The sequence below is a fragment of the Salminus brasiliensis genome, chromosome 12, assembly GCF_030463535.1.
Source record: "Salminus brasiliensis chromosome 12, fSalBra1.hap2, whole genome shotgun sequence".
Lineage (NCBI taxonomy): Eukaryota > Metazoa > Chordata > Actinopteri > Characiformes > Bryconidae > Salminus > Salminus brasiliensis.
The window spans coordinates 25,544,849-25,566,596 of NC_132889.1; the positions used below are offsets into that span (position 1 = coordinate 25,544,849).

General features: G+C 42.9%; 1 protein-coding gene across 1 annotated transcript; it reads right to left on the reverse strand.

The window, feature by feature from the left end:
• Nucleotides 1-441: 441 nt before the first annotated feature.
• cdc42ep4a (CDC42 effector protein (Rho GTPase binding) 4a) lies at nucleotides 442-17,823 on the reverse strand. Its single transcript, XM_072693373.1, has 2 exons — nucleotides 17,508-17,823; nucleotides 442-3,530 (listed from the first exon to the last, which is right to left on the reverse strand). Exon 2 carries the CDS (start codon nucleotides 3,371-3,373, stop codon nucleotides 2,327-2,329), a length of 1,047 nt encoding a protein of 348 aa, XP_072549474.1. The 5' UTR covers nucleotides 3,374-3,530; nucleotides 17,508-17,823; the 3' UTR covers nucleotides 442-2,326.
• Between the last annotated feature and the right edge of the window lie 3,925 nt (nucleotides 17,824-21,748).

The window sequence follows — 21,748 nt, forward strand, 5'->3', positions numbered from 1 at the left end:
TGTTGAAATAATAGGGTAAAATAATAGCAAATCTACAAAAAAGTAAAGTGGATCCAGATACTATCCGGATACGAAATGCATGTTGGAGCCTGTTTACACCTGGCATTAAGTTACTCTCAAATTTAGCATTTCACACCAAACCTCACTGAATGACTTCTTAACTTAATGTCAGAATTTGGAAAAAGCAAAGATGTTCCCCCTTAAACTGCAGGTAGCCTTTTCTGGTTATATCAATGTATGGATATGGAGCTAAACCATTAACGTCAGTTATAGGCATGTAGCCTCTTCACCCATCAAAGCATACTCCCTCCTTTTCTCTTTTGGCCTCCTCAAAAGTGAAACCCTTGTCCATAAGTGGACAGTGGAAGACCACACTATTTCAGAAAGACAGAGCTACAGTGTGAAAGTCTTGGTCAGAAGAGAACACATGGGTCTGCTTGGTGATGTCAAATTGCTTTAATTGAAAAATATAGCTGTTATATTGCTTTTTCAAAATTAGGGTCGCCACGCAAGAAAAATACACATGAAGGGAGATAAAAAAAAGAAGTAAGAAAGGCTAGCAAGCTGTGTTATTACACACATGTAAAATAGCAGGCGAGAATATAACAGACCTTGTCATTTCATTGCTGACATCAATAAATCTTCAATTCAAAACATCCAGACTTCTGCAAAAAAGGCTCTGCAAATATCTTTGAACTGCTGTATTTGTCCCCTCTACTGTGGTTTAGGCGAATATAATATAGCTAAGCATTTCAGTTAATTAAGTCTGAGGTTTAGCCCCTTATTTGAATAATCAACTCAGCCAGGGAGACCCCCCTGTAAAATCCCATGTTAAATGATATCCAAATTGCCAGTTTTACTTGGAAGCATGTGGTAAATTAAATTTGGCACTTATGTCATATCTACTTAAGGCTGAAGGGATCCCTGCTGCTAAATGCACGGTTAGGAACTCCACTTCTTCAGAACCATTAGTCTACTATAGCCTACAGAGTACAAAAGACCCAAACGACAAGGCTACAGCGTTAAGCAAGCATGGCAGCAGTGCTGTGGGTGGTAGGAAAGCCCTCACTCACAATTATGTTTCTCTGATTCGTGGCTGTCCACAAGAAGAACTCCAAATAACAGATGGTTTCTGTAATCAGTCAGTTCACACAGACGCCGACTACCCCAGGAGATGTTGGTGTCCCTGTTGCTTACAGGCGTCCCACACCCAATTGAACTTCTGTGAAGGCCATTCAGTGGTGCTGACTAACTACTTGGTATACCAACACCAAATATAGCTTAATTAGTGCAAGAACAGCGATTAGGCTAGGAAAAACAAACACTCGAGCTGAACCAGGCGGAGACCGACTAGAATCAGGAACACGCCACTCAAAACTGAGACGCAGCGTAACTTCAGCAATGTAACTAGCCAGCTGCAGAGTTTGGTTCCAGTCACATGATAAGGCAGGAAGGAAGTGGTTAGATAAAGATGCTGCATAGGCCAGTATACAAAACCCTGTACAAACTGAAAAAAGATCTCTGATAGGAAGCCTACCACCTGTCACCACTCCTAATACTTAATTATGGCTGTTCAGCAGAAGGAAAAAAAAATGGAACATGAAACATCTGCTACTGAACCCCTTCTTTATCTTTATCACAGGGAAGTTTCCCCATGCTACTGAGAGCTACAGCCTTAAATGACAGAACCAAAATCCTTCATCTGAACTACAATGTCAAAATTGCTGCCAGTGTCCCGTCCTACACAGAAAGGAGGAGTGAGTAAGACCAAAACGACTCAGCCTGGGGCCTGTAGGCATGCTAGCATTATCAGCTCCTTGCGTGGTTAAAAGTTTAAAGGAGCATGCTGCTAGTGTAGTGAAAAATGAACCAATTCCCATAACCAACCACAACTCACTGTCCACGACTCACTGTCCACATGACTTCACCAACATTACACACCAGTACTCATAACACAGAAGGTGAGAACGGAAGTGGTGCAAGCAAGGCATTAAGACATCTATGCTTGTGATCTTTGCGACTCCCTTCATTGCCACCCATGTGTCCATCGCCATTTCCTGATGCAAACAGTAGGGGCTGCTGCTGCGACCAGGCTGGGTGAGGGCCCAGTGTGGAAGATTGTGGCGCTATCCAACTAAGGCGGTCACCCTGATTACCTCTCTGCTGGACAGAAGAACGGAGCCATCAGTCTGGTTCTGGCCTGCTCATATCTCCCTCGCAGGGCCAAGCAGAAGTTCTGGCTTTCAATTTCATATATACAATGTCCATCAGATTGATTTAGCATGTCTCTCCATTCTCACAGAGCTGCTGTAAGCCTTGCAGAGTCTCATACACGGATCTCGTCATCCTCGTCCTCCAAGAAGGAAGAAAAGGCTCCTTCCTCCCCCGGGTGGTAGCTGTAGTTGGTGCTGTCTATGTCTTCCCCGTATGGCTGACTGGTTGGTTTGTCCTCTAGGGCATGAGAGCCAGAGCTGGAGACGGAGCAGCTGTCATGCTGCTGCAGGTGTTTGGGTTGAAGCTCAGGGGTGCTGGTGGCCTCGCTCTGGATCTCCAGGTCTACGGAGCTGGGTGCCCGGTGAGGAGCTTCACATTCCATTTCCAGATGCATTTCCTGCTCCTCATTCAGAACTTCCTCGTCCCCAGTTTCTTCCTTTGCATTCTGCTGCTCCTCGTCTTCCTCTCCTTGGTGTTCAAGAAGTGGAGATGCCCGTCCTTCGCTGTTTTTGCCCTCTTCGAATCCCAGGTCATCATCTTCCTTCTCCATGACTCCTAGGATGTCTCCTAGCATTGAGGGCCCCAGGTCCACATGGAAAGACATCACTGACTCAGCTTTTTTCATCCCGCCTCCTCCTCCATTGTATGTTGGTGAAGGGCGCAACTCTGTCAGTTCTCCGAAGCACCGCTCGTGAAGCTCCAGGTCCAGGCCATGGGCAGCTGCCCCATTGGATGGCTGCTGCCTTATGGGGCTGGAGGCCAGGCTCTTGAGCATCCTGCTGCTTCCAGTGTTTTCATCCTGATCATTCAGAAAAGGCAAAGACATGGCGTTCTTCACAAATGTAGGTGAGCCACTCGGAGGCAGCAGCATGTTCTCCCGCTGGTCCACACGGGTCACGGACTGCGAGCGCTTGCTGCTCCTAAAGGTTCTGGACAGCAGGCCCGGCTTGGGCGAGCGGGGATAGGTAGTATCCTGTGGTGGTTCTCCAGAGTGGCTGCTGAGGAAGGAGGTGTCCCCGAAAGCATCTCCACTGCGGCCCACGTGCATGGTGTGACGAAAGTCACCTAGAGGAGCGCTGATCATCTCCGTGGTGAGGTCCATGCGAGAGCGCCGCTTTGTCTGCGACGTGCTCGGCACTAGTTGCTTTAAGATCGGCATCCTTCCGAATTCTTTACACTCCACTGAAAGATAAACTGGCAGTCTACAAGGGCCTAGTCCAGAAGAGTCAGGAGTACTGTCTAATGACACTGTATCTGCATAAACTTTTCTTCGAGGATGGCTGCAAGCCTAGGAGTTCGGACCAGCTGCAACGAACCTGTGGAAGCAAAACACATCACAATAAGTCTTTCAGCAAAATTGGAAGTGGCATCTTGAATCTCGGCAGTGCTGCAGACAGAAAACTAAATCAATTATTGAATTCCAGCACTGCTGTGTCATTCGGCTCCCTCAGAGCGAGATCGATACGGTGTGAGTGGAATGGAGATTCAGTCAATGATGGAGCAGTTCCAAATGTCTTATCTGTAAGACAGCCCTGAATACCAACAGAAGTTTCAGAATGCCAACCCTTCCCACCCATCCACCCCAACCAGGTCAGACAGGGGAGTCTGGATGAAACCTTTGCCAGAGTTCACCCGCTGTCTCTTGGGGTTGAGCAGACTGAGGTTTTAGTCAATACTGAGATAAGATAAGGATAAGGGCACTGAACACAGAGTTCTGTTGGAGCATGGAGCTGGCCTGGTCATTGTCAGCCTGGCTCTTGCATACTACCAAATGCTGAAAAGCCATAGAATATACTGATGAGCATCTACATATCTCTGAAAAATGTATGAGGCACTGATAACTAGCATGTTACATTATTTAGTACATAATATTTAATATGGCAAGAGGCGCTCTTGCCCTGAATGCGTTTATAAGCAGCGAGTGATGTTCTCCAAGAACCTTCACAGTGTGAATAAACAGCCCATGAAATAGCTCAGTGTTGGTCCATCCATCCACATCCGCACTGGCAGTTACAGACAGCTATTACCATCATATTTTATGTTGATAGACTTAACCGCCTCCCCAGTAACCTCTCAAGGAGAGGCACACAAAATCCAAACTCGACAGAGAACATACTGAGATATGCCAGTCCAGTCCCAGGAAGGACAGAAGGTCATGTTAGTCTACGTAGTGAAATGAGAAAGCTTTTACACAGCATTAATGAGACTGCACAAATGTAAAACTTCAGCACACTCATGCCTCCCAATTGTGATGAAACTGCTCACCGCCACAGAGAACGCTTTTATTCTGTGGCATTCATTCTAGCTCATTAAGTTCAGCCTTTCAGAATGAGAGACAGGCCGGGCACTCAGCAGTCACAACAGGTTCCTCCTGTCCCAAGCCTGATGAAATATTCAGCAGTCCCCCGTTTGCTGGAGGAACAATAGCTGAGTGAAATCATCTGTTGGTGCTCCGGCAGGCATTGACCTCTTTCTGCTTGTGCTTTCTTCTGCCAGCATTGCACTGCATTCACTTCCTGAAGATGGGCTTACCTGCACACGTTGCTGTGGCAACACCCCGCAGCATAAAGACAAAAACGTTTCCTGTCAGCATAACGTTCCCCCCTTTTTTTTTTAGGCCAAAGAAGATATGCTTACTCGCTCAGCACTTCTGCCTAGGGCTCATCTTCATGTCTAGAGGATGCTCTTGCTATCTGCATGCAGCATATACCAAGTCATTTCAATTGCCAAGCAACTAAGACCTGCCTAATTCGAGCGGCACGCTTACTTAAGTGGTGTAAAAATGTACCCCGACATTACAGATGAATAGCTTTCATTTACCTTGCACACATTTCCAACCACACCTACTAAAATGGTTATATAATAGTCCATCATTAATACAAGGTCTTCTAATATTCATCTGGGCCTGACAAATCCATGCAGCCATTAGCATCCTCTCTCAAGGCTACAGAGAGCCATTACGGTTCAGCCAATGAGTGCTAGAGCCCTGGGGTCTTTTGAACACTTATAGGCCCACTTGTTTCCATGACAGCACTTTGTGAACGCAGAGATGAAACCGTAATAACAGATATACATTCACACACACAAAAACACCCACAAACAAGACCTACTCTATGATTCCGCCTGACCACTAAAATGTATTTTAAAAAAAAGTTGAACTGCACTTTGCATAAAATAAAGGGGGGAAAACCTCTGCAAAATGCTGATAAGTACACAACAAAAAGAGGAAAATAAATATGCCAAACTACTAACTAAAAAAAGTGTGAGTTTGAATGTGAAGAAATGTAATGAAAACTACAAGCGCCAATTTAAAATGTCACCACAGACAGAGAATAGAGCGTTTGTGTGGGGTGTTGCTTCTGGGTGGCAGAAGCTGGAAGAAAAACAAGCAGCCCATGAAAGATGCAAAGCCTAAATTCCACCCCTCCCTCCCAGTGCTCCCCTGACACCTCCACAGGAGCCAACACTTCAGACTCACTCTCACTCACAGTCTCTCACACATACACACAGACAGACAGACCAGTGACATATCAATATGCTCTCAAATACCAGTCCAGTGTTTATTAACATATGTAGGGCTGTACAATATGGACAAAATGCCATATTCGGATTAAACTGCTACATGCTGAGCTTGTGATATGCCTTGTATTATATTAAAACACTGTGACTTAATACATATTGTGAATATAATAACACTGTATTACCTATAGGACAGTATTCATAGCAGTTTTAAAAATCTGTCTCTACCGAGGCATTTTGCCTGCATGTCAAAATATCTCAATATATATTGTGCATCGTGTAGTTGTTTTTAAACATCATGATATTACATTTTTACCATATCGGCCAACGCTAATTTGAAGGCAAAATCAGTTGTGTTCCAGCAACTCAAACTTGGACAATTCTCATATAGCGTGATGCACTAAACCTTATACCCCAAGTTAATGAGTTCAGTTGTTCCTAAAGTGAAAACCGTTATACAGCAGTTTAGAGTACCAGATTTTGTGGCATGCCACAGGGTTCAATTTCAGGGCCTACGAAAATGATACATTCTAATAGTAATAAAATGTGGCCCTAAATACAGGGTTTAAAGAGCTAAACTGTAAACAGTCAGCAACTTACCAACATGCCAAGCTCCTTGAGTGGCAAGGAAAAACTCCCTCAGAGCTGGAGGAAGAAACCTTAGGAGGAACCAAGACTCACAAAGTTGATCCATCTTCCTCTGGTCAGAAATATTTATAAATTATTGATAAAAGTTACCAAACCATCTATACTGTTGAACTGCTCTGATCATAATCATAATATAATAATCATGATGTAGTAGAACTTAATATAGTCATGGCAGTGATGGTAAGAGTAATGAGAGTAACGATAGTTTATAGTGGTAATAATAATAATCCGATAAGGTTTTAACATGGTCATTAGGCAGGTAGCAGTGGTAGGAGAGTGTGCCGCTGGTCTGGCATGGGTGGTGGTAGGGGGGCCTGCTGGTCGGACTGGTAGGTGGCAGCTGGTCTGACGCAGGTAGAGGGGACCTATGTGTGTGCGCATGTCTCATATCTCACGATTTACATGTTATTGCTTATTATTGCCAGAGACTGGACCAACTATCTCAGGGGGTCTGTATAACACAAGGTCAAAAACTGTAGCTTTCACTACTCTGTTCAAAATAATTAAAGAAACCTAGAACCCTCCCCAATACCAAAACGTGATGTCCAAACTGTGGTGTGAACCGAACTGTGACTTCTGTGTACTGTTACGCCCCTAACACATATCACTACAGGGGATAACCAGAGTTAGCTCTGGACGGCATTCCAGAGAAATGTTTGAGGCTGCAGATGTATTTATAGCAGTGTGTGAATATGAAGGGAGTTGGGGAGCATGAGAAGGTGGCGTGGGAAACAGAAAGCCCTGGAGGGGGCCAGTGACTTTCCAAACAGCCTCTCGCAACATCCATGTCATCAGCAGCCCAGCGCAGGGGGAGCAGCTGGTCTTCCTCTGCTTCGGCCCCTTATAGACTAAACACACCTCCCTCACTAACTTCATCCACCCGTCCAATCCAGCAATCAATCTCGCCATCCCCACAGGCTGAATGGCCCTATACATACTGACCTCTGACCCCTGTGCGTGTGTGTTTTAAGGTCTTAGCGAGTCAAATTCACAAACAGGCTCATTACAAATACACACTGAATAGGCAAATACACAAACTGGGAATGGCTCCAACCTCGATAAGCATTTCTAGAATAATTGCTTGTCTTCCTCGGACCGTGGATATCTGGCTCTGAAACATAACATTTTTCTGTGATAAGCCTGGAGAGAGATCGCTGTCCCAGAGTGCAGGAGTCAATATGCTGCAGTTGTGGCGGTTTCTTGCTATAGGCTCCATTAACAGTCGGCTAGGGCACCTGAGCCACCAGGGGGTCCCTGCTTTGCAGACTGAAAAAGGAAGGAGGTCTTTAATTTAATTTATGTACCATTTTACTGGAGAGCTGTGCAAGACGCGTGAGATTTCACACTTCCATTCAATACACTTGTAGCCACTTGATCACACTTACAGTCACGAGTGGAAGCACTTAGGAACAATTACACTTACCGGAGGCCGCACACACCTACACGCATGCATGCTACTTATAAACATAAGATAAGATAAGATAAGATAATCCTTTATTAGTCCCGCAGTGGGGAAATTCACAACATGCCTAACTCTATTTCCCTCAGTGACCATTGCCCACTTACACCTTAAAATCAATGCCTCAGTCTTGACTAATCCAGCCAAGCTTTCCATTGAGGCCAATTAGAGTCACTGACCTGGACGGAAGGCTGTGAGACCTCAGGGCAGCTCAAGGAAAGCCACAAATGATGCTTGCTGAATTGTCCAGACCATGATTCTGGGACACTAAAAGCCTTAATGGGATCAAATCTACAAACATGATTCAAAATGCTTCAGAGAGATGTCATGTTATTTTCAGTTTAGAATTGTGACCATCACAGACAATGAACAAAGCAATACGTGAACACTTTCAACTGTGAACTGAGAGATACTGTGGCTTAGGCGTTGACCACACCACAACATACGACACACTTTATGTTTACCTCAAAGTGAATTTGGAATCCAATGCAATCCAATGTTTCTCTCAACATAATGCAATTACTTATGAGCCAGAAGCAGGGTCTGTGCAGAGCATACAATACACTCCATCCTACATCCAAACCAAACCTTTAACCAATTGCATGGAATTAAGAATATTGACTGCAGTTAATGCTAGACAAGTCATTGTTTACTAAGACCCTAAGCTGTTTATGGAGCTTTTAAGGGTCTTGAGAAGATAAAGATCAACTCCCAGGACTTTGAGGCCATTCATTAGAGATAAGGGAGTTGATATGACCCACCCGCCACCCCAACCCCCAAGCACCGTGGGCTTGTTAGCTTGGCCAGACACCCCCTCATTGTAAGGCCAGCATAATCACCTAAATGGCCCAGGAAGGACTACGCTGTTGATTTGTCTCACACCTTCGATATAAAAGGAAGAAATATTTATTCATGTACCCAGAATGGCTCTTCTTTCAAGCTAGTCAGTCGGTCACTCACTGGTGAATTAGGGTGTGGAAAGCAGTGGCAGACTGCAGAGCATATTCGGTGAAAAATTTGCATGTCAAATAGGGCAAACCTGCTTTTAGGAGGAACAGTCAATTGGATTCTTCAATAGGCTTTAAAAGCCAGCGAAACAGTTAGTCACACATAGCCATGCGTCTGGCCTTGGTTCAAAAATACCTTGAGAAAAGTGTGACTTTATCAATCCTATGCATGAAAGTCTGCAGCTTAGAAGATGCCCTTGATCTTTTTGGTAAAAACAAAAAGATCAATGGCAGAGGGAGTGGAGCTGGCTGAATCTGCACCTTTCCAGAACTAGTCTCAAGATCACAATATTTAGGATGCAAGTCAACCTTTAATTTGTATTTATGAAATAACAGTAAAGAGATTTGGTTTGAGACGCCAAACCAACAGCCCTGAGTATAATGATCATCAACCAATATCTGCACTAAAGAGATCACAGATTTTAAATAAATATATTTTAGGCTCATTCACATGACCGATTGACCTCTGTTGATGCACACAGTCCATTGTGACCAGAACAGTGCAATCATGCGAGCACACCAGACTGTATTCTGCTCCAAACCAAAATATTTTCCAGATATTTCCAGAGCTGTATGTTTACGAAGAGGTCCATTGAGAGCCTGTCAAAAACACTGGCGAGGCTGAAAAACAGAAGAGCATGCAGACTGGCCATACAACAGCCCTGAGGCAAACAAAGGCAAAGCTATTATGAGGGCAGGACAGCAAGAGAGGCAGAATGACATACAGCCAGCAATCAGCTAAAAAGGTAAGGGGGAGGGCAATTTTCTCATCTTAGCGTTTGCAGGCAAAATGATGAGCATTTTCACCAATGGTGCGCTGAGATGGTGGATTACGCCTCACACTGGGGTTTGGGGCTTTAAGCCATCCCAATGATGCCCAATGACCAGGTGAAGAACATCATTGTGTCATAATTCCTAAATTCTTACAATATCTGTCTAAAGTTGTACACTAAATGTGGCAAGAGGCAATGGGGCAAACCAGTTAGCTTTACAGGACAGCACAACAGAACAGGTAGGACAAGCGCAGCTAAGCAGAGAGGAAGCTGTCTAGGACCTCTGCGCTAAGCAGCTTAACGCAGCTTTAAACATGTCTCTAGATGGCATTTTCAGCCTGAAATATTCTACACTTCAAGCACATAGGCCAAGCCTGGACATTCAACATTCAACCATGAGATTAAGCAAAAAGGGCAGGCCCCCATGGGCTACTGACTTTAAGACAGCAGGTCAAGGTTGTAAAACCGAGGCTGCCGCCCAATTTGAAGCACTGCAGGGAACAGAAGGAGGAGCAAAATCACCAACACCACCCAGCCCTCCACCCAGGGCCACTGAAAAAATCTAGAGAGATAAAGACACAGGAAATATAATCCATTCTAGAGTATGCATCTTGCTCACTGAGCTCGGAGGGGATTGTGGGTCAAATGTTATTGATGCTGTGCAAAAGATGATGTGATAAGTGAGCACAGAAAGAAGCAAAGAGAACGAGAGCAATAGAGATAAACCAGGGGCTATATAGCATATGGGCAGCATGTTATGGTTTAGAAAGGGGGGTACAGACAGGAAGGGCAGGGAATAGCTCAACCTCCAACCCTCCCAGTCCTCCCATCCCAGCGGAAATCTATTATCCATTGCCCTTCCTGAACAAAACACTCCCATAAACACATCACTTACTGTATTCCTGGTCACAAGCTGGACAAACAAACAACTCCATGATTAAAACAAGCATGGTTTGTCAGGGAAAGTGACTCACTCACTCATTAATAACAACTTATCATCCACTGACACTTATTATGGCACGATGATACATGAAACCCTATTGTTATTATTATTAGCTCATGGTACATTATTCATATACATACATTTTAAATAAGCTTTCTGAGGTAATGATCTAGACAAAACTTCAACACCACGGATCTACTGCATGTTTCATTACAAAAAGAGCATAATTAGTGTATAATATATATATAGAAGAGCATAATATATATATAGAATTCTGCTTTGCTGGGGCTTTCAAACTTTAGAAAAGCTAAATATCACACTTTACTTTTTTAATTTTAACAAATAAAATGAAAAGGTCTGCAACTGTGGAGTACAACTGACTACCATAGATAGTAATCATAATAAATTGTGATGTATTGTCTATGCATCTGCCCAGTGGCTTCTGTACTAACAGAGTTTCAGGTGTACACCAGATTAGATTAAAAGGTCACTGGGGCTCTGGTGGTAGAGGTAGAAACTTTCCACAGCATTCCTGCTGATCAGAACCCGTACAGACCTCAGACCATTCTACAAGTTCACTCCAGGTGTGAACTCTGGAGCTGCAACTAACAACTATATCCCTAATTGATTAGTTGGTGCATTATCATTTTCAAATAAATTAATTACCTGGAAAATTAAGGCTTTAAATAAGCTCTTTTAAAAAAAATTACTTTCCTTAGAAGAACAAAGAAGGAAATTCAATACTAGGGTCAAACCAGTACCAGGCACAGAAACAGTTGGCCATTAGAAATGTCCTAAAACAGCTCCTCTGTGCAGGCCTGGTACCTCATATCTCTGTAGTGCAATAATACATATGCTGCTCTAGTACATACTTCATATGTCGACATTGGCCCTGCTTACTTTTATTTATTGTTTGTTGTTAATAGCTCTTTTGTTGTATTCATTCTAATGATGCATGTCTGTTCCCATGTGCAATACTGCGACACTGCAATCAATGCAATCTTATTTCACATGATACGTCCTCACGTGAACACGAGTGTTGATTTTAGAGTCATGCATGGTGAAATAAATTGGATCCTCAAACATCAACTAATCAATAATACCATTTGCTTCCAAAGTTTGTATTTTATTACTGACATTAATCAATAGTGTTGATAAGCTACTACAGTTCATCCTCACACTGACAGCAGACCTCTGCCAGGTTTGATGGTTTTTACAGCTGACCCACACAAAGCCACAAGGTCACAGCTCTTGCTGAAAAAAAAAAAAACCATAACACCTGGAATAGTCCAAATTATGGGATCCATGAAAGGTGGTGCTCAAGGGTGCTGCAGCACCATGTTCACACTTTCAGGGACAGCCTGATAGTTTTAGGCTCCTTTGTGCCACAGCTTCAAAGTGATGGAAAAGCCAAGGTGTTCTTGTAATAGGGCAGTCAGAGCAAAGCATGGACAGAAGGCTTGAAAACTGACCGTAGAGACACATTGTGGTCAGAGACTTACTACCCAATAACAATATCACAATTTACATCAACATGCTTTTCACAGAACTGATTCTCTACTTTCTCCCTTGGGCTATTCAGCTGCCCTAAGCTTAAAACAATAACTCCAAACAAAGAAAGGTCAGAAAACGTCACACAGACATTCACCAGCTGACATATTACCCACCTACGGAATTCAACAAGTCTGGCTGCTTACCCTCTCAGGGTAGCGGGGTTATATAAAGTTTGAAGTAGTTTAGCCAAAGGTCTGCATCAAAGAGACTAGCGGTGATTGGACAGGCTTGAACACACAGTTAGAATGCAGCTGTGCCCGTAATGTATCACGTCAAACTGACCTTGTGATGTAGTGATTAAGATGCAGTTAGTTTGAAGGCGCCATGCCTGACTCACACAGTTCCTGTTTACACTGGAATCCGAAATCAAATAGCTGTACGCTGCATAGAGTGCAGTGGCCTATTGCATGTGCTTGGAGAGCGTAATCGCAGCATATTTACCACACTCAAGTCTCTCCTGCAGTTGAAGGATGCATTCTCTGCTCGGCAGAAACTGCTCGAGTGGAATTTCCTGTGATGAAAAACAGTCACAGCCATGCAAGTATTTCCCCACATGCAGCCACACAAAACCGCTGAGGTCGAGGCCGTGGACATGTTCAAAAATAGGGGATTCATGACTACATACTACATTCAGTACAGTTCACACTACAATCCACACAGAACTGAAACATTACAAAGCCTAGGGCTGTGTACTCCCAAGAATCTGGTGATATGATGTGTGTCAAGATACAGGGGTTGTGATTCAATAATTTGCAGATTTGCTAAAAAAAATTGATTTTAGGGAAACTGTGCAGAACTGGGATCTGACTATGAAGTACACCGCTTCTATCTGGCGGTCAAGGTTTAAGCCCACCACAAAATGGAATATATTAATTGAAAATCAATACTGTTGAGAGTTGCTATAGTACTGCAAACATAATATGGCAATATTTTCATACATTCATACAGGCATATTTTTAATAGTCCTGGTTCTGACTATTTAGGCATGATTCAGTTCCGACGCTGTGCTATGTGCAATACCCCCCCCCCCACATGTGCAATTAAGAGTCATTTGCTGTAAATAATATTGTTATTGTTAGTTCTTATTTATATTGTGTATATAGTGTAAATTCATCTACATTTTTGTAACTGAGTGTCTTGCTATCCCTTTCTGCTGTGACACTGAGAATTTCCCCACTGCGGGACTAATAAAGGATTATCTTATCTTATCTTATCTTATCTCTCTTTTTACAGCTGTGCTGTCCTCTAGATTATTCGTAGCCTGCCGCAGTGAAGAGAGCGCTCAGATACTTAAAACAGTTCAGTTTAGATATATTCAGATGTAGAATTTTTTTACAGTGGATTTTTTAGATGATTTTACAGCAGCATATTAAAGCTTCTGTATGTGATCCTCTCTGCCACTAGATAGTCACACTAGAGCACCAGCATCTTTAACTAAAACAAAGATCTTTTTTAATATTCAGCCAAGCCTTTTCTTTAGCCACGCCTCCTTCCTCCCGTTCGTGTTCTCAGCACAGTGTCGCGGAGCCCAGAGAAAGCGGCTGCTAAATACAGACGGGCACAATGGAGCAGTTAGAATTTTGTAGGGCGAGTCCACTAGCCATGCGAAGGGATGCCGCCTTGGCTAATATTTCAGTTGTTGGAATAATTTTGTATTATTAGTAGTATTAAAGATTTTAGTAACATTACTAACTTGATAAGAATTTAGCAGTTACTTCCACCATGTTGCCTAAATCTATGAAACGTAATTAGCTCTCCTGCTAACCCCAGAAACCCAAAACATCAAGTAAAATATGCTTTAGGTAGCAAAAGTTTGATGCTTTGAACTGAATGTTTGGGACACCATTTGCAAATGACCATCCAAGCATCAAGGAGAAGAAGCACCAGTTCAGAGTCATGTTGAAGGCCATTGGCTGCTCTTAGCGTTCTCAATCTTAAAAAAAGACAGTCCAGTGATAATTATTGTGTCTCATTCTTTGTCATAGGTCTTTTTAGCCAAAGGACGAGTTGATTGACACGTACGATTATTCATCAAAATAATCAATAGATCACTTAATTAATACTATAATCAATAGTAATTTTCAATCAGTGTTTAAACCTATTCATAGGACTATTAGAAAGTGATCTTACTGTCACTATCGCAGGCATGTCTGTGTGTCTAGAACAAGTTATGGTACCCTTCTCGTCTAGTAAATTTGCTCTCACTCGCTAAAGAACAAGCAAAGGACTTTACTGCTAGCTCTTTTGGCAGAAGGCCAGAAGAGTGTGTGTGCTAAAGAAGCAGAGGACAGTAATGGGGCTGTTGGCAGAGCCTCCAGGAGAGCCCAGCAAGGAATAATAGCATGCATTAACCTCTAAGGCTGGAATGGAAGGTTTCCAGACTAATCTGGCCAAACGCAACCCACCGATCAGCTCACCGGGAGCTTGAAATACATTGGAAAAGGGTGGAGGTGAGACTGCTGATCACATTTATGACCTCGAGACAGCTTTGTAGAATATGGACCTTTTGGCAAGTTCTTATAGGGCCACTCTCCAGTGTGAAGTCTATGATAAAGGGCAAATCAATACGTGGATAATCGACTGAACTCTTGACAGGAAGCTTGCTCAAAGGCTTGATAAAGCACAGCACGTATGCAGTAAAATCACTAGTGCTGAAGTCATGTGGTCAGATATGGAGTCTACAAGAGTTAGAGATGGTACTAGTACAATATCCAGTATTGGTATGGGCCAGACATGAGAAGCAGATGCTGAACTGCATATCAAGGGAAACGAAGAAGAGGTCCAAATTGACTAACAAATGTAGTCTGAAGAAAATAAACACTTCCACAATTTCCTCATATTGTAAGCAGAGCAACATAACGTATGTGATAACAGCAGCTATAATGACCATTCTTTTGATGTACACAGCATAATTGCAGTCCGATTGTGTGTTTACATGTCATCAGCCTACAGCAGCTTAGCCCTGCCCTTTCACACTGAAGGAGTGTTTCAGCACAGACTCCTTTTTCCAATACAATATATCCACTAAAGCAAGTTTATATAAATCCAAAATCCAAATGCACTCGTAGCATCAGATTGTGAAACCTGCCATCCAATCCAATTCCCAGACCTACAACAATTTGCTGCACTCCATTCAATTAAACAGGACTAATCACACTTACACTCTTTCTGGTGAAAGGTCAATGTTTTCTTCTACAAATGTGTTAGTCAATTCCCCCCCCCTTCTCCCAATTTGGTGCTGCCTACTAACCCACCCTTTCATAGCTCTCCCTAGCACTAGCAATGCTCCCGACACTAGGACTTAACACATCTCTTCCAATACACACAAAGCCAGCCACCGCCAACTGTGCTATGGCCAATTGTGCCCTCTCTGACTCTGGCCGCCGATGGCAAAGCAGCATTGCTCAGAGTCTTGGCCAATGCTTAAGGAGCACTTTAGATGCCCACGATCCGGAACAGGCACAATGTTCAGCACAGTAACAAAAAGATATCGGTCATATTGCCCACCTCTACTTTAACATAGCCTACACTGACCCTAAGGGCACATGATCAAAACCTGCCTACTTAATTCCAAAGGCCTGTTTATATCAAAAATAAAATACACAGGCCTTTTAAGTGAGGTATTTCAGTGCAAATGTCAGGGTAACCTCTGTACCTGTTTGTTTTGGGATCAGTCCGTGCTAAGGGTTTCTGGGATTCTGCTATCTCTATTATGACTTCTGACAACACTGGAATTGTTGCTGTGTATTGAGTGTGCTGAAAGCATACTCGTGCCAGTGTGACATTTGGGGTTGCAGTGTTTGCAAAACCATCTGATGAAAGCTGGATTATTAACCAGAAAATTGCGCTGCATGCTCCGAAACAGCTTTTTATAGAACAAGAAATATGGAACAAACTGTAAAAAAACAACAAAAAATGTAAATAAAAAGGCAAAGCTTATACCTAAATTAATGTTTTTATGTATGTCCAGTTTAACAGCAAAATTATAAAGCCAAATTCTAGTAAATGTTTTAAACTAACAAGCTACATGGCCATAGTGGACTTTTGGACTCCCATCTTAAAACTTTTAAGACTTGATAACATTAGGAATGCAGTAATGTTATGATTATCTGATTTCATCATTAGATTTCTAATGAGTAATTAATAAGAAAAATCATTTAAAAGGGACACAATCCCTAAATACTGGAGAAAGATCAACTAGGAATACTCCAGCAAACATATAAAACCAAGGCATCAGTTAAAAGAAAGCATCCTGAAAATGCATCATCATCAAAATAGGCTTTAATAGGCACATTAATAGAATTGTCAACTTGCATATATTCTTCTTTAAATATTTAAATCAAGCTAATCTAAACTATTAACAGAAATAATGACTATCCTAAAACCGTGACCCCATCCATCATATGCATGGTAATTCATCACTGGTTATTAGATGCCTGTAATAAAGTCCCAGCTGCTTCAGGGCCGCTCTCCCCCACAGTGAAAGTTTACCCATGACATTGCAACACCCCATTAAAGATTAACTCCACTGTTGAGCAAGCTGTGTGCTGTATCAACCAGCATGGATTTAGCTAGCCAAATCATTTGGTAAAACTGTGTACCCTCGAGCACAGCCATGTTCATTTAACCAGTTCATTGCTATTAACACCATTAGGCTACTGCTGTGTCATTACGGGCTGTGCCTGCCTGCCTGCCCTGCCACCAGCGCCCATGCTTTTGAGAGCCTGCAGACAAAGAAACGTGCAGACTGTTAAACCTTTCCTCGCCTGACATGTTCAAGTTCTACATCAGCTGTGAGGGAGACAAAAGCAGTCAAGCTAAATGACAGGACCTGAACTACAAACCACCGATTACGAGATCACACGGAAATAGGATGTTGTAAAACAAGCATGCTAGCTACAATAACCAGGCTGCAGCTGCGAGATGGGTATCAGTGTGGAGGGGGATACCGAATAAAGCCCATTCAAAACCAGAACAAGAGGTTTGCAATCATAAAAAATAAATATAGCTACGTAATGTGGCTGAAAAACTATACTAATGACTCAGCAAGGGGGCAGAAAGCGAGGGATGGAGAACAATGATGAACACCAGAGGCCATGTAGCTAAGTAGTGATGGGCATAATAAATGAGTAGGCCAAGTGACTGAATAAAGAAAGTAGAGCAGGGTCATTGTGCTCCTCAGAGGAGCGGACTGATACAAAAGGTTGTAACTACTTTTTTTGGGAGCGAATTCAGGGCTGCTCACAAATTTGACGAAATTCAAGTTGAACACCAACATTTAATAATCCATTGAAACATGAATAGGTGATAGTTTTAAATAAATCTACTATATTAGTACAGAATATTTCTCGCTCCATCAAAATTTGAGCTAAGAGCGCTTAAGAACTTACTGCTGTAAACAGGCTCGAGTCCAGTCTGTTTACCGCTGTTTGTATCCCTCCTCCTCCTCAGGTGACGACTTTCACAGCGGCTCGGTTCTCCATTCAGTGACCACCACAAAGGTCCGTACACCTTTTTGAGTCTCTCCGTGAATTTAGTAGCAGTGCTAGCAAATACACCCGTACAGCAGTGAAGTATATCTCCCTCAGGCTCGACAATGTACATAGAAGACTCCTCCACAAGCCGAGAACCGCATCCTTCCTGTCGTTGAGCGTGTAACGCAGAGCTCGTGTTTGTGCTGCACCTCATTCAGCTCAGCTCGGCCCTTTCTTCCCCTGGACACGCCCCCAATACGGGTGGGTTTAAAGAGGCAGCGCACGAAAAGGGCGGAGTGGGCCAGCCAACCTCAAGCCGAATGCCAATGAAGGTCTGCTCACTTCACGGCATATTAATGGGATTTGAACTTCATTTGAAATGCATGCAGCCGTGCTTTATCCCAAACCTACAGCTTTATTCAGAGGGAACACAGGCCAGTGAATGGACCAGACCAGAAGCTCTGCTGCAGGGGTGCCCAAACGTTTTGTCTTGGGGGGCCAAAGTGTGGTGTTTTGCAGTGGGCCGGGAGCCAAAAATACAAACCAGCATACAAATAAGGTGAACACCACACTTACCAAGCACTTTATTAGGAACACCCGTGCCATGTAATGTTCACATCATGCCTGGTATGATTGTTGGTGTCAGAACTGCTGATCTCCTTAGAAAAGTACAATAAAGAAAGAACATCCAGTGAGCACAAATCCTGCTGATGAGAGAGGTCAGCGAGATGAGAGAATGGGCAGACTGGTTTCAGCTAAACTTAAGGCTATGGGAACCCAGATAACTATTCTGTACAATTGTGGAGAGCACAATCAGCATGCACAACGTGTCTAACCTCAAAGCCTGGTGATGAATCTGGGTTTCTGCTGAGGCTCGCAGATGGTAGGGTCAGAAATTGGCGCCAGCATCATTTACCAATGGGCCGAACCTGCCAGGCTGGTGGAGGTGGTGTAATGGCGTGGGTTTTTTTTTTTCTAGGACACTTTAGGCCCATTGATACCAATCAGTCAAGACTTGGATGCCACAGCCTAGGCTGTTTGAGTGTTGTTTGCCCGTCATCTAATTGGAAATATGGTTGATAAATATGAAAATATAGGATATATTTCTTGAGCAATTTCCTATGGTTGGAAATTAAATCCTCTGGATTTGACATGTTAAATCTTTTAACCAAGGTTTCACATTTTATTTTAGCCACATTTATACTGAAACTGCAACCTGGACAACATGTGAGACAAAGAAACGAGTAGCAATGCATTCTTCCTTGATGACCTGTTGGATTGGCCTTTGAAGGTTTTCTCCTAATTGAAATGCAATACGTTGACAAGGCTCTTGCAGTTGAACGATGGCTGGACGTCTTGATGTTTGAGGACTTAGTCAGCACCCTCGGGTTCCAGGTCATTTGTGTATTCACATGATAAATGGTCGTTTACAAAAGGCCGCCATGGGTGTAATTTGCACCTCTGCCGTGGGCCTCTTGGGGGATGTATCCTCTTGCAAGACAAAGCCTTAGGCTGCGGTACTTAAGAGCAATGGAATGTTTAAACAGTTAGATCATCACCCAACCCGCGGTTAGGAGTAATGTTATTATCAAGGTCAGGTATCAGTTGGAAAGGAGAAAGTGCTGTGTACAGAAGGCCTTACGGATGACTTAATGGTCTACTAAAAATAATGACACATAGTTACCGCACTTATCTACACTGGTGGCCAAAGAGTTGTGGATTTGTAGTTAAAAGAACAGGATGGCCGTGGTACATAAGATGGACATACACTCATTGAGCTTTTTATCAGGTAAACTTGAATACCTACTCATTCACACATTCATCCATTATCTACTCTATGCCAATCGTGTGGCAGCAGTGCATAGAATCATGCAAATTCAGGCTAGTAGTGTCAGGTGTAGTCATGTCATTAATCATCACATTATGGGGGTGGGGGTGGTGTTATTGTGATCTCAGCGATTTTGAGTGTGGTGTGGTTGTTGGTGAACTGGTGAACTGCAGATGAACTGGTGATCCTCTGAGCACCAGTATTTGTTCTGTGGACAAATACATCTAGGTTGATAATCGAGGTCAATGACATTAAGGCTACATTGACTCAGGTAACTACTCTGTAGAATTGTGTTGAGCAACAGAACATCTCAGGATGCACAACACATCAAATCTTGAGGCAAATGGGCTACAACAGTAGAAGACCAGGTGGGGTTCCATATCTGTCAGCCATGAACAGAAAGCTGAGGCTGCAGTGGGAACAGGCTGAAGAGATGAAGACTGGACCAGTGAGGCCTGGTCTAATTAATCTCAACTTCTGTCAGTCCCAGCGATGGTAGGCTTAGAATTTCAGGATTTTGTGGAAACAACATGCCTTATGTCAACAGTCCAAGCTGGTGGAGGTGGTGTACTTCGGGCCTGTTAATACCAATTAATCAGGAGATTTGCATCATGATAGTGCCTCTGAAAAAGCTGTAGGAATTGGGTGACGCAATCATGTCAACGATCACAAAGGAATGGTTTGTTGATCCAAGAAAAGAGGCTGTTTTAAGAGCAAAGACATTAATATATGTTCCTAATAAAGTGATCAGTGAGTGTATTTCACAATTTCATTAACAGCTTGGCAGATTATTCACTAAAGACACACAAGTCTTTCCTTTACATTTAAAAGTAATTTCCTCCATTTGGCAGTGTTCCCAGATCTCAAAACTCAATCCGAAGTGGTTTACGGACGGTAATGAGCATCTCTCCATCCACAGAGAGTTACTTTCCGACATTAAGTGCGCAGTGTTGCGAGGTCTGGAGAGGAGTGTGTTAAACCGAGGGGGAATAAACAATATCCCGGTGAAGCCCGTGTAACCTAATCACTGTCACAAAATGATGACATTTGATCTATGACCAATGTCATACTGTCAACTATTAGAATGCACACTATAGGGAAAAAAGTATTGGGACACCTACATGAGGTTTTATGACATCCCATTCTAAATCTATCATCTAAAAACGACTCTGAAATTCAGTGTGGATCGTAGTCTCATCGTGGTCTGCACTTTGTAACTTTACATGGTCTGCCAGTATTGTGGCCTAGTTGCTGTGGTTCCTAATCAGTTCCACTTTTCATTAACACCACTCACAGTTGATCATAGATATCTAGGAAGGAAGAAAATTCACAGACGGACTTGTTGCAATGGTGGCATCCTATTACAGTACCATGCTGGAATTCAAGGAACTCTTTAGAACCACACACCATCACTGATGTGTATAAATGAGATTGAATGAAGCACCTGAATTCAATGATTAAGAGGTACTTTTGTCCATATAGTGCATTTATGGTACACAAATGCACATTTTCAAAGCATTTAGCAACTCTTACAGTAAGGTGGTCATGAATACATTAAAAATAATTCTGAACAACAATGACTTTGCGAAACACATTGTAAAAATAACATAAACATTGACATCTTAAAGGATTAAAGAATGCACATTACAGAAAACTATTTTTTTCTTGTGTAAAAATGCACCGTTTCAGACATCCCACCTCTCCTGCAATTTGCGGGATTCTCTGTATATTGATAGCAGCTCCCCGGCACCCGCATGTTACATACAATATCCTGGAAATCTGAATTCTGAATATCGGGCTCGCTTGCACACTTTCTAGGAGTGATGGATTGAGACAGAGCGAGTGAGTGACAGATGTAGCGTGAGAGAGCGACACAGAGAGGATCCTGTTTGGTCTCTCTTTCTGCTCAGTAGACCTGTCACTGTTCTGGTGAAGGAGGGTGATTGTTTGAGGGTGATTCCTCCCTGAAATGAGATTTTGCAGGGTGGTATGCGTCTGCCGTTCACTCCCAAGTGGAAACAAAACTGTGAAACCTGCCCATGTTGAATTTGGTGTTTTTGTGATGGCACAGCAACACATTTGCATATGTCCTGCTATTTGGCCCACAGCTGTTCAGCCCCTTCTATTCATGTAAAAATCATACGGAATATTTTGACCTACATTTCTTTTTAAAGGAAGTACTAAGAATACAGGGGCAGCCAATCAGTAAAAAGCTAATATATATATACAGTGGGGAGAACAAGTATTTGATACACTGCTGATTTTTCAGGTTTTCCCACTTGCAAAGCATGTAGAAGACTGTAATTTTTATCATAGGTACTCTTCAACT

Bases quoted from the DNA above. Each gene is read 5' to 3' on its own strand.
- cdc42ep4a (XM_072693373.1), bottom strand. From the start codon at position 3,373: ATGCCGATCTTAAAGCAACTAGTGCCGAGCACGTCGCAGACAAAGCGG.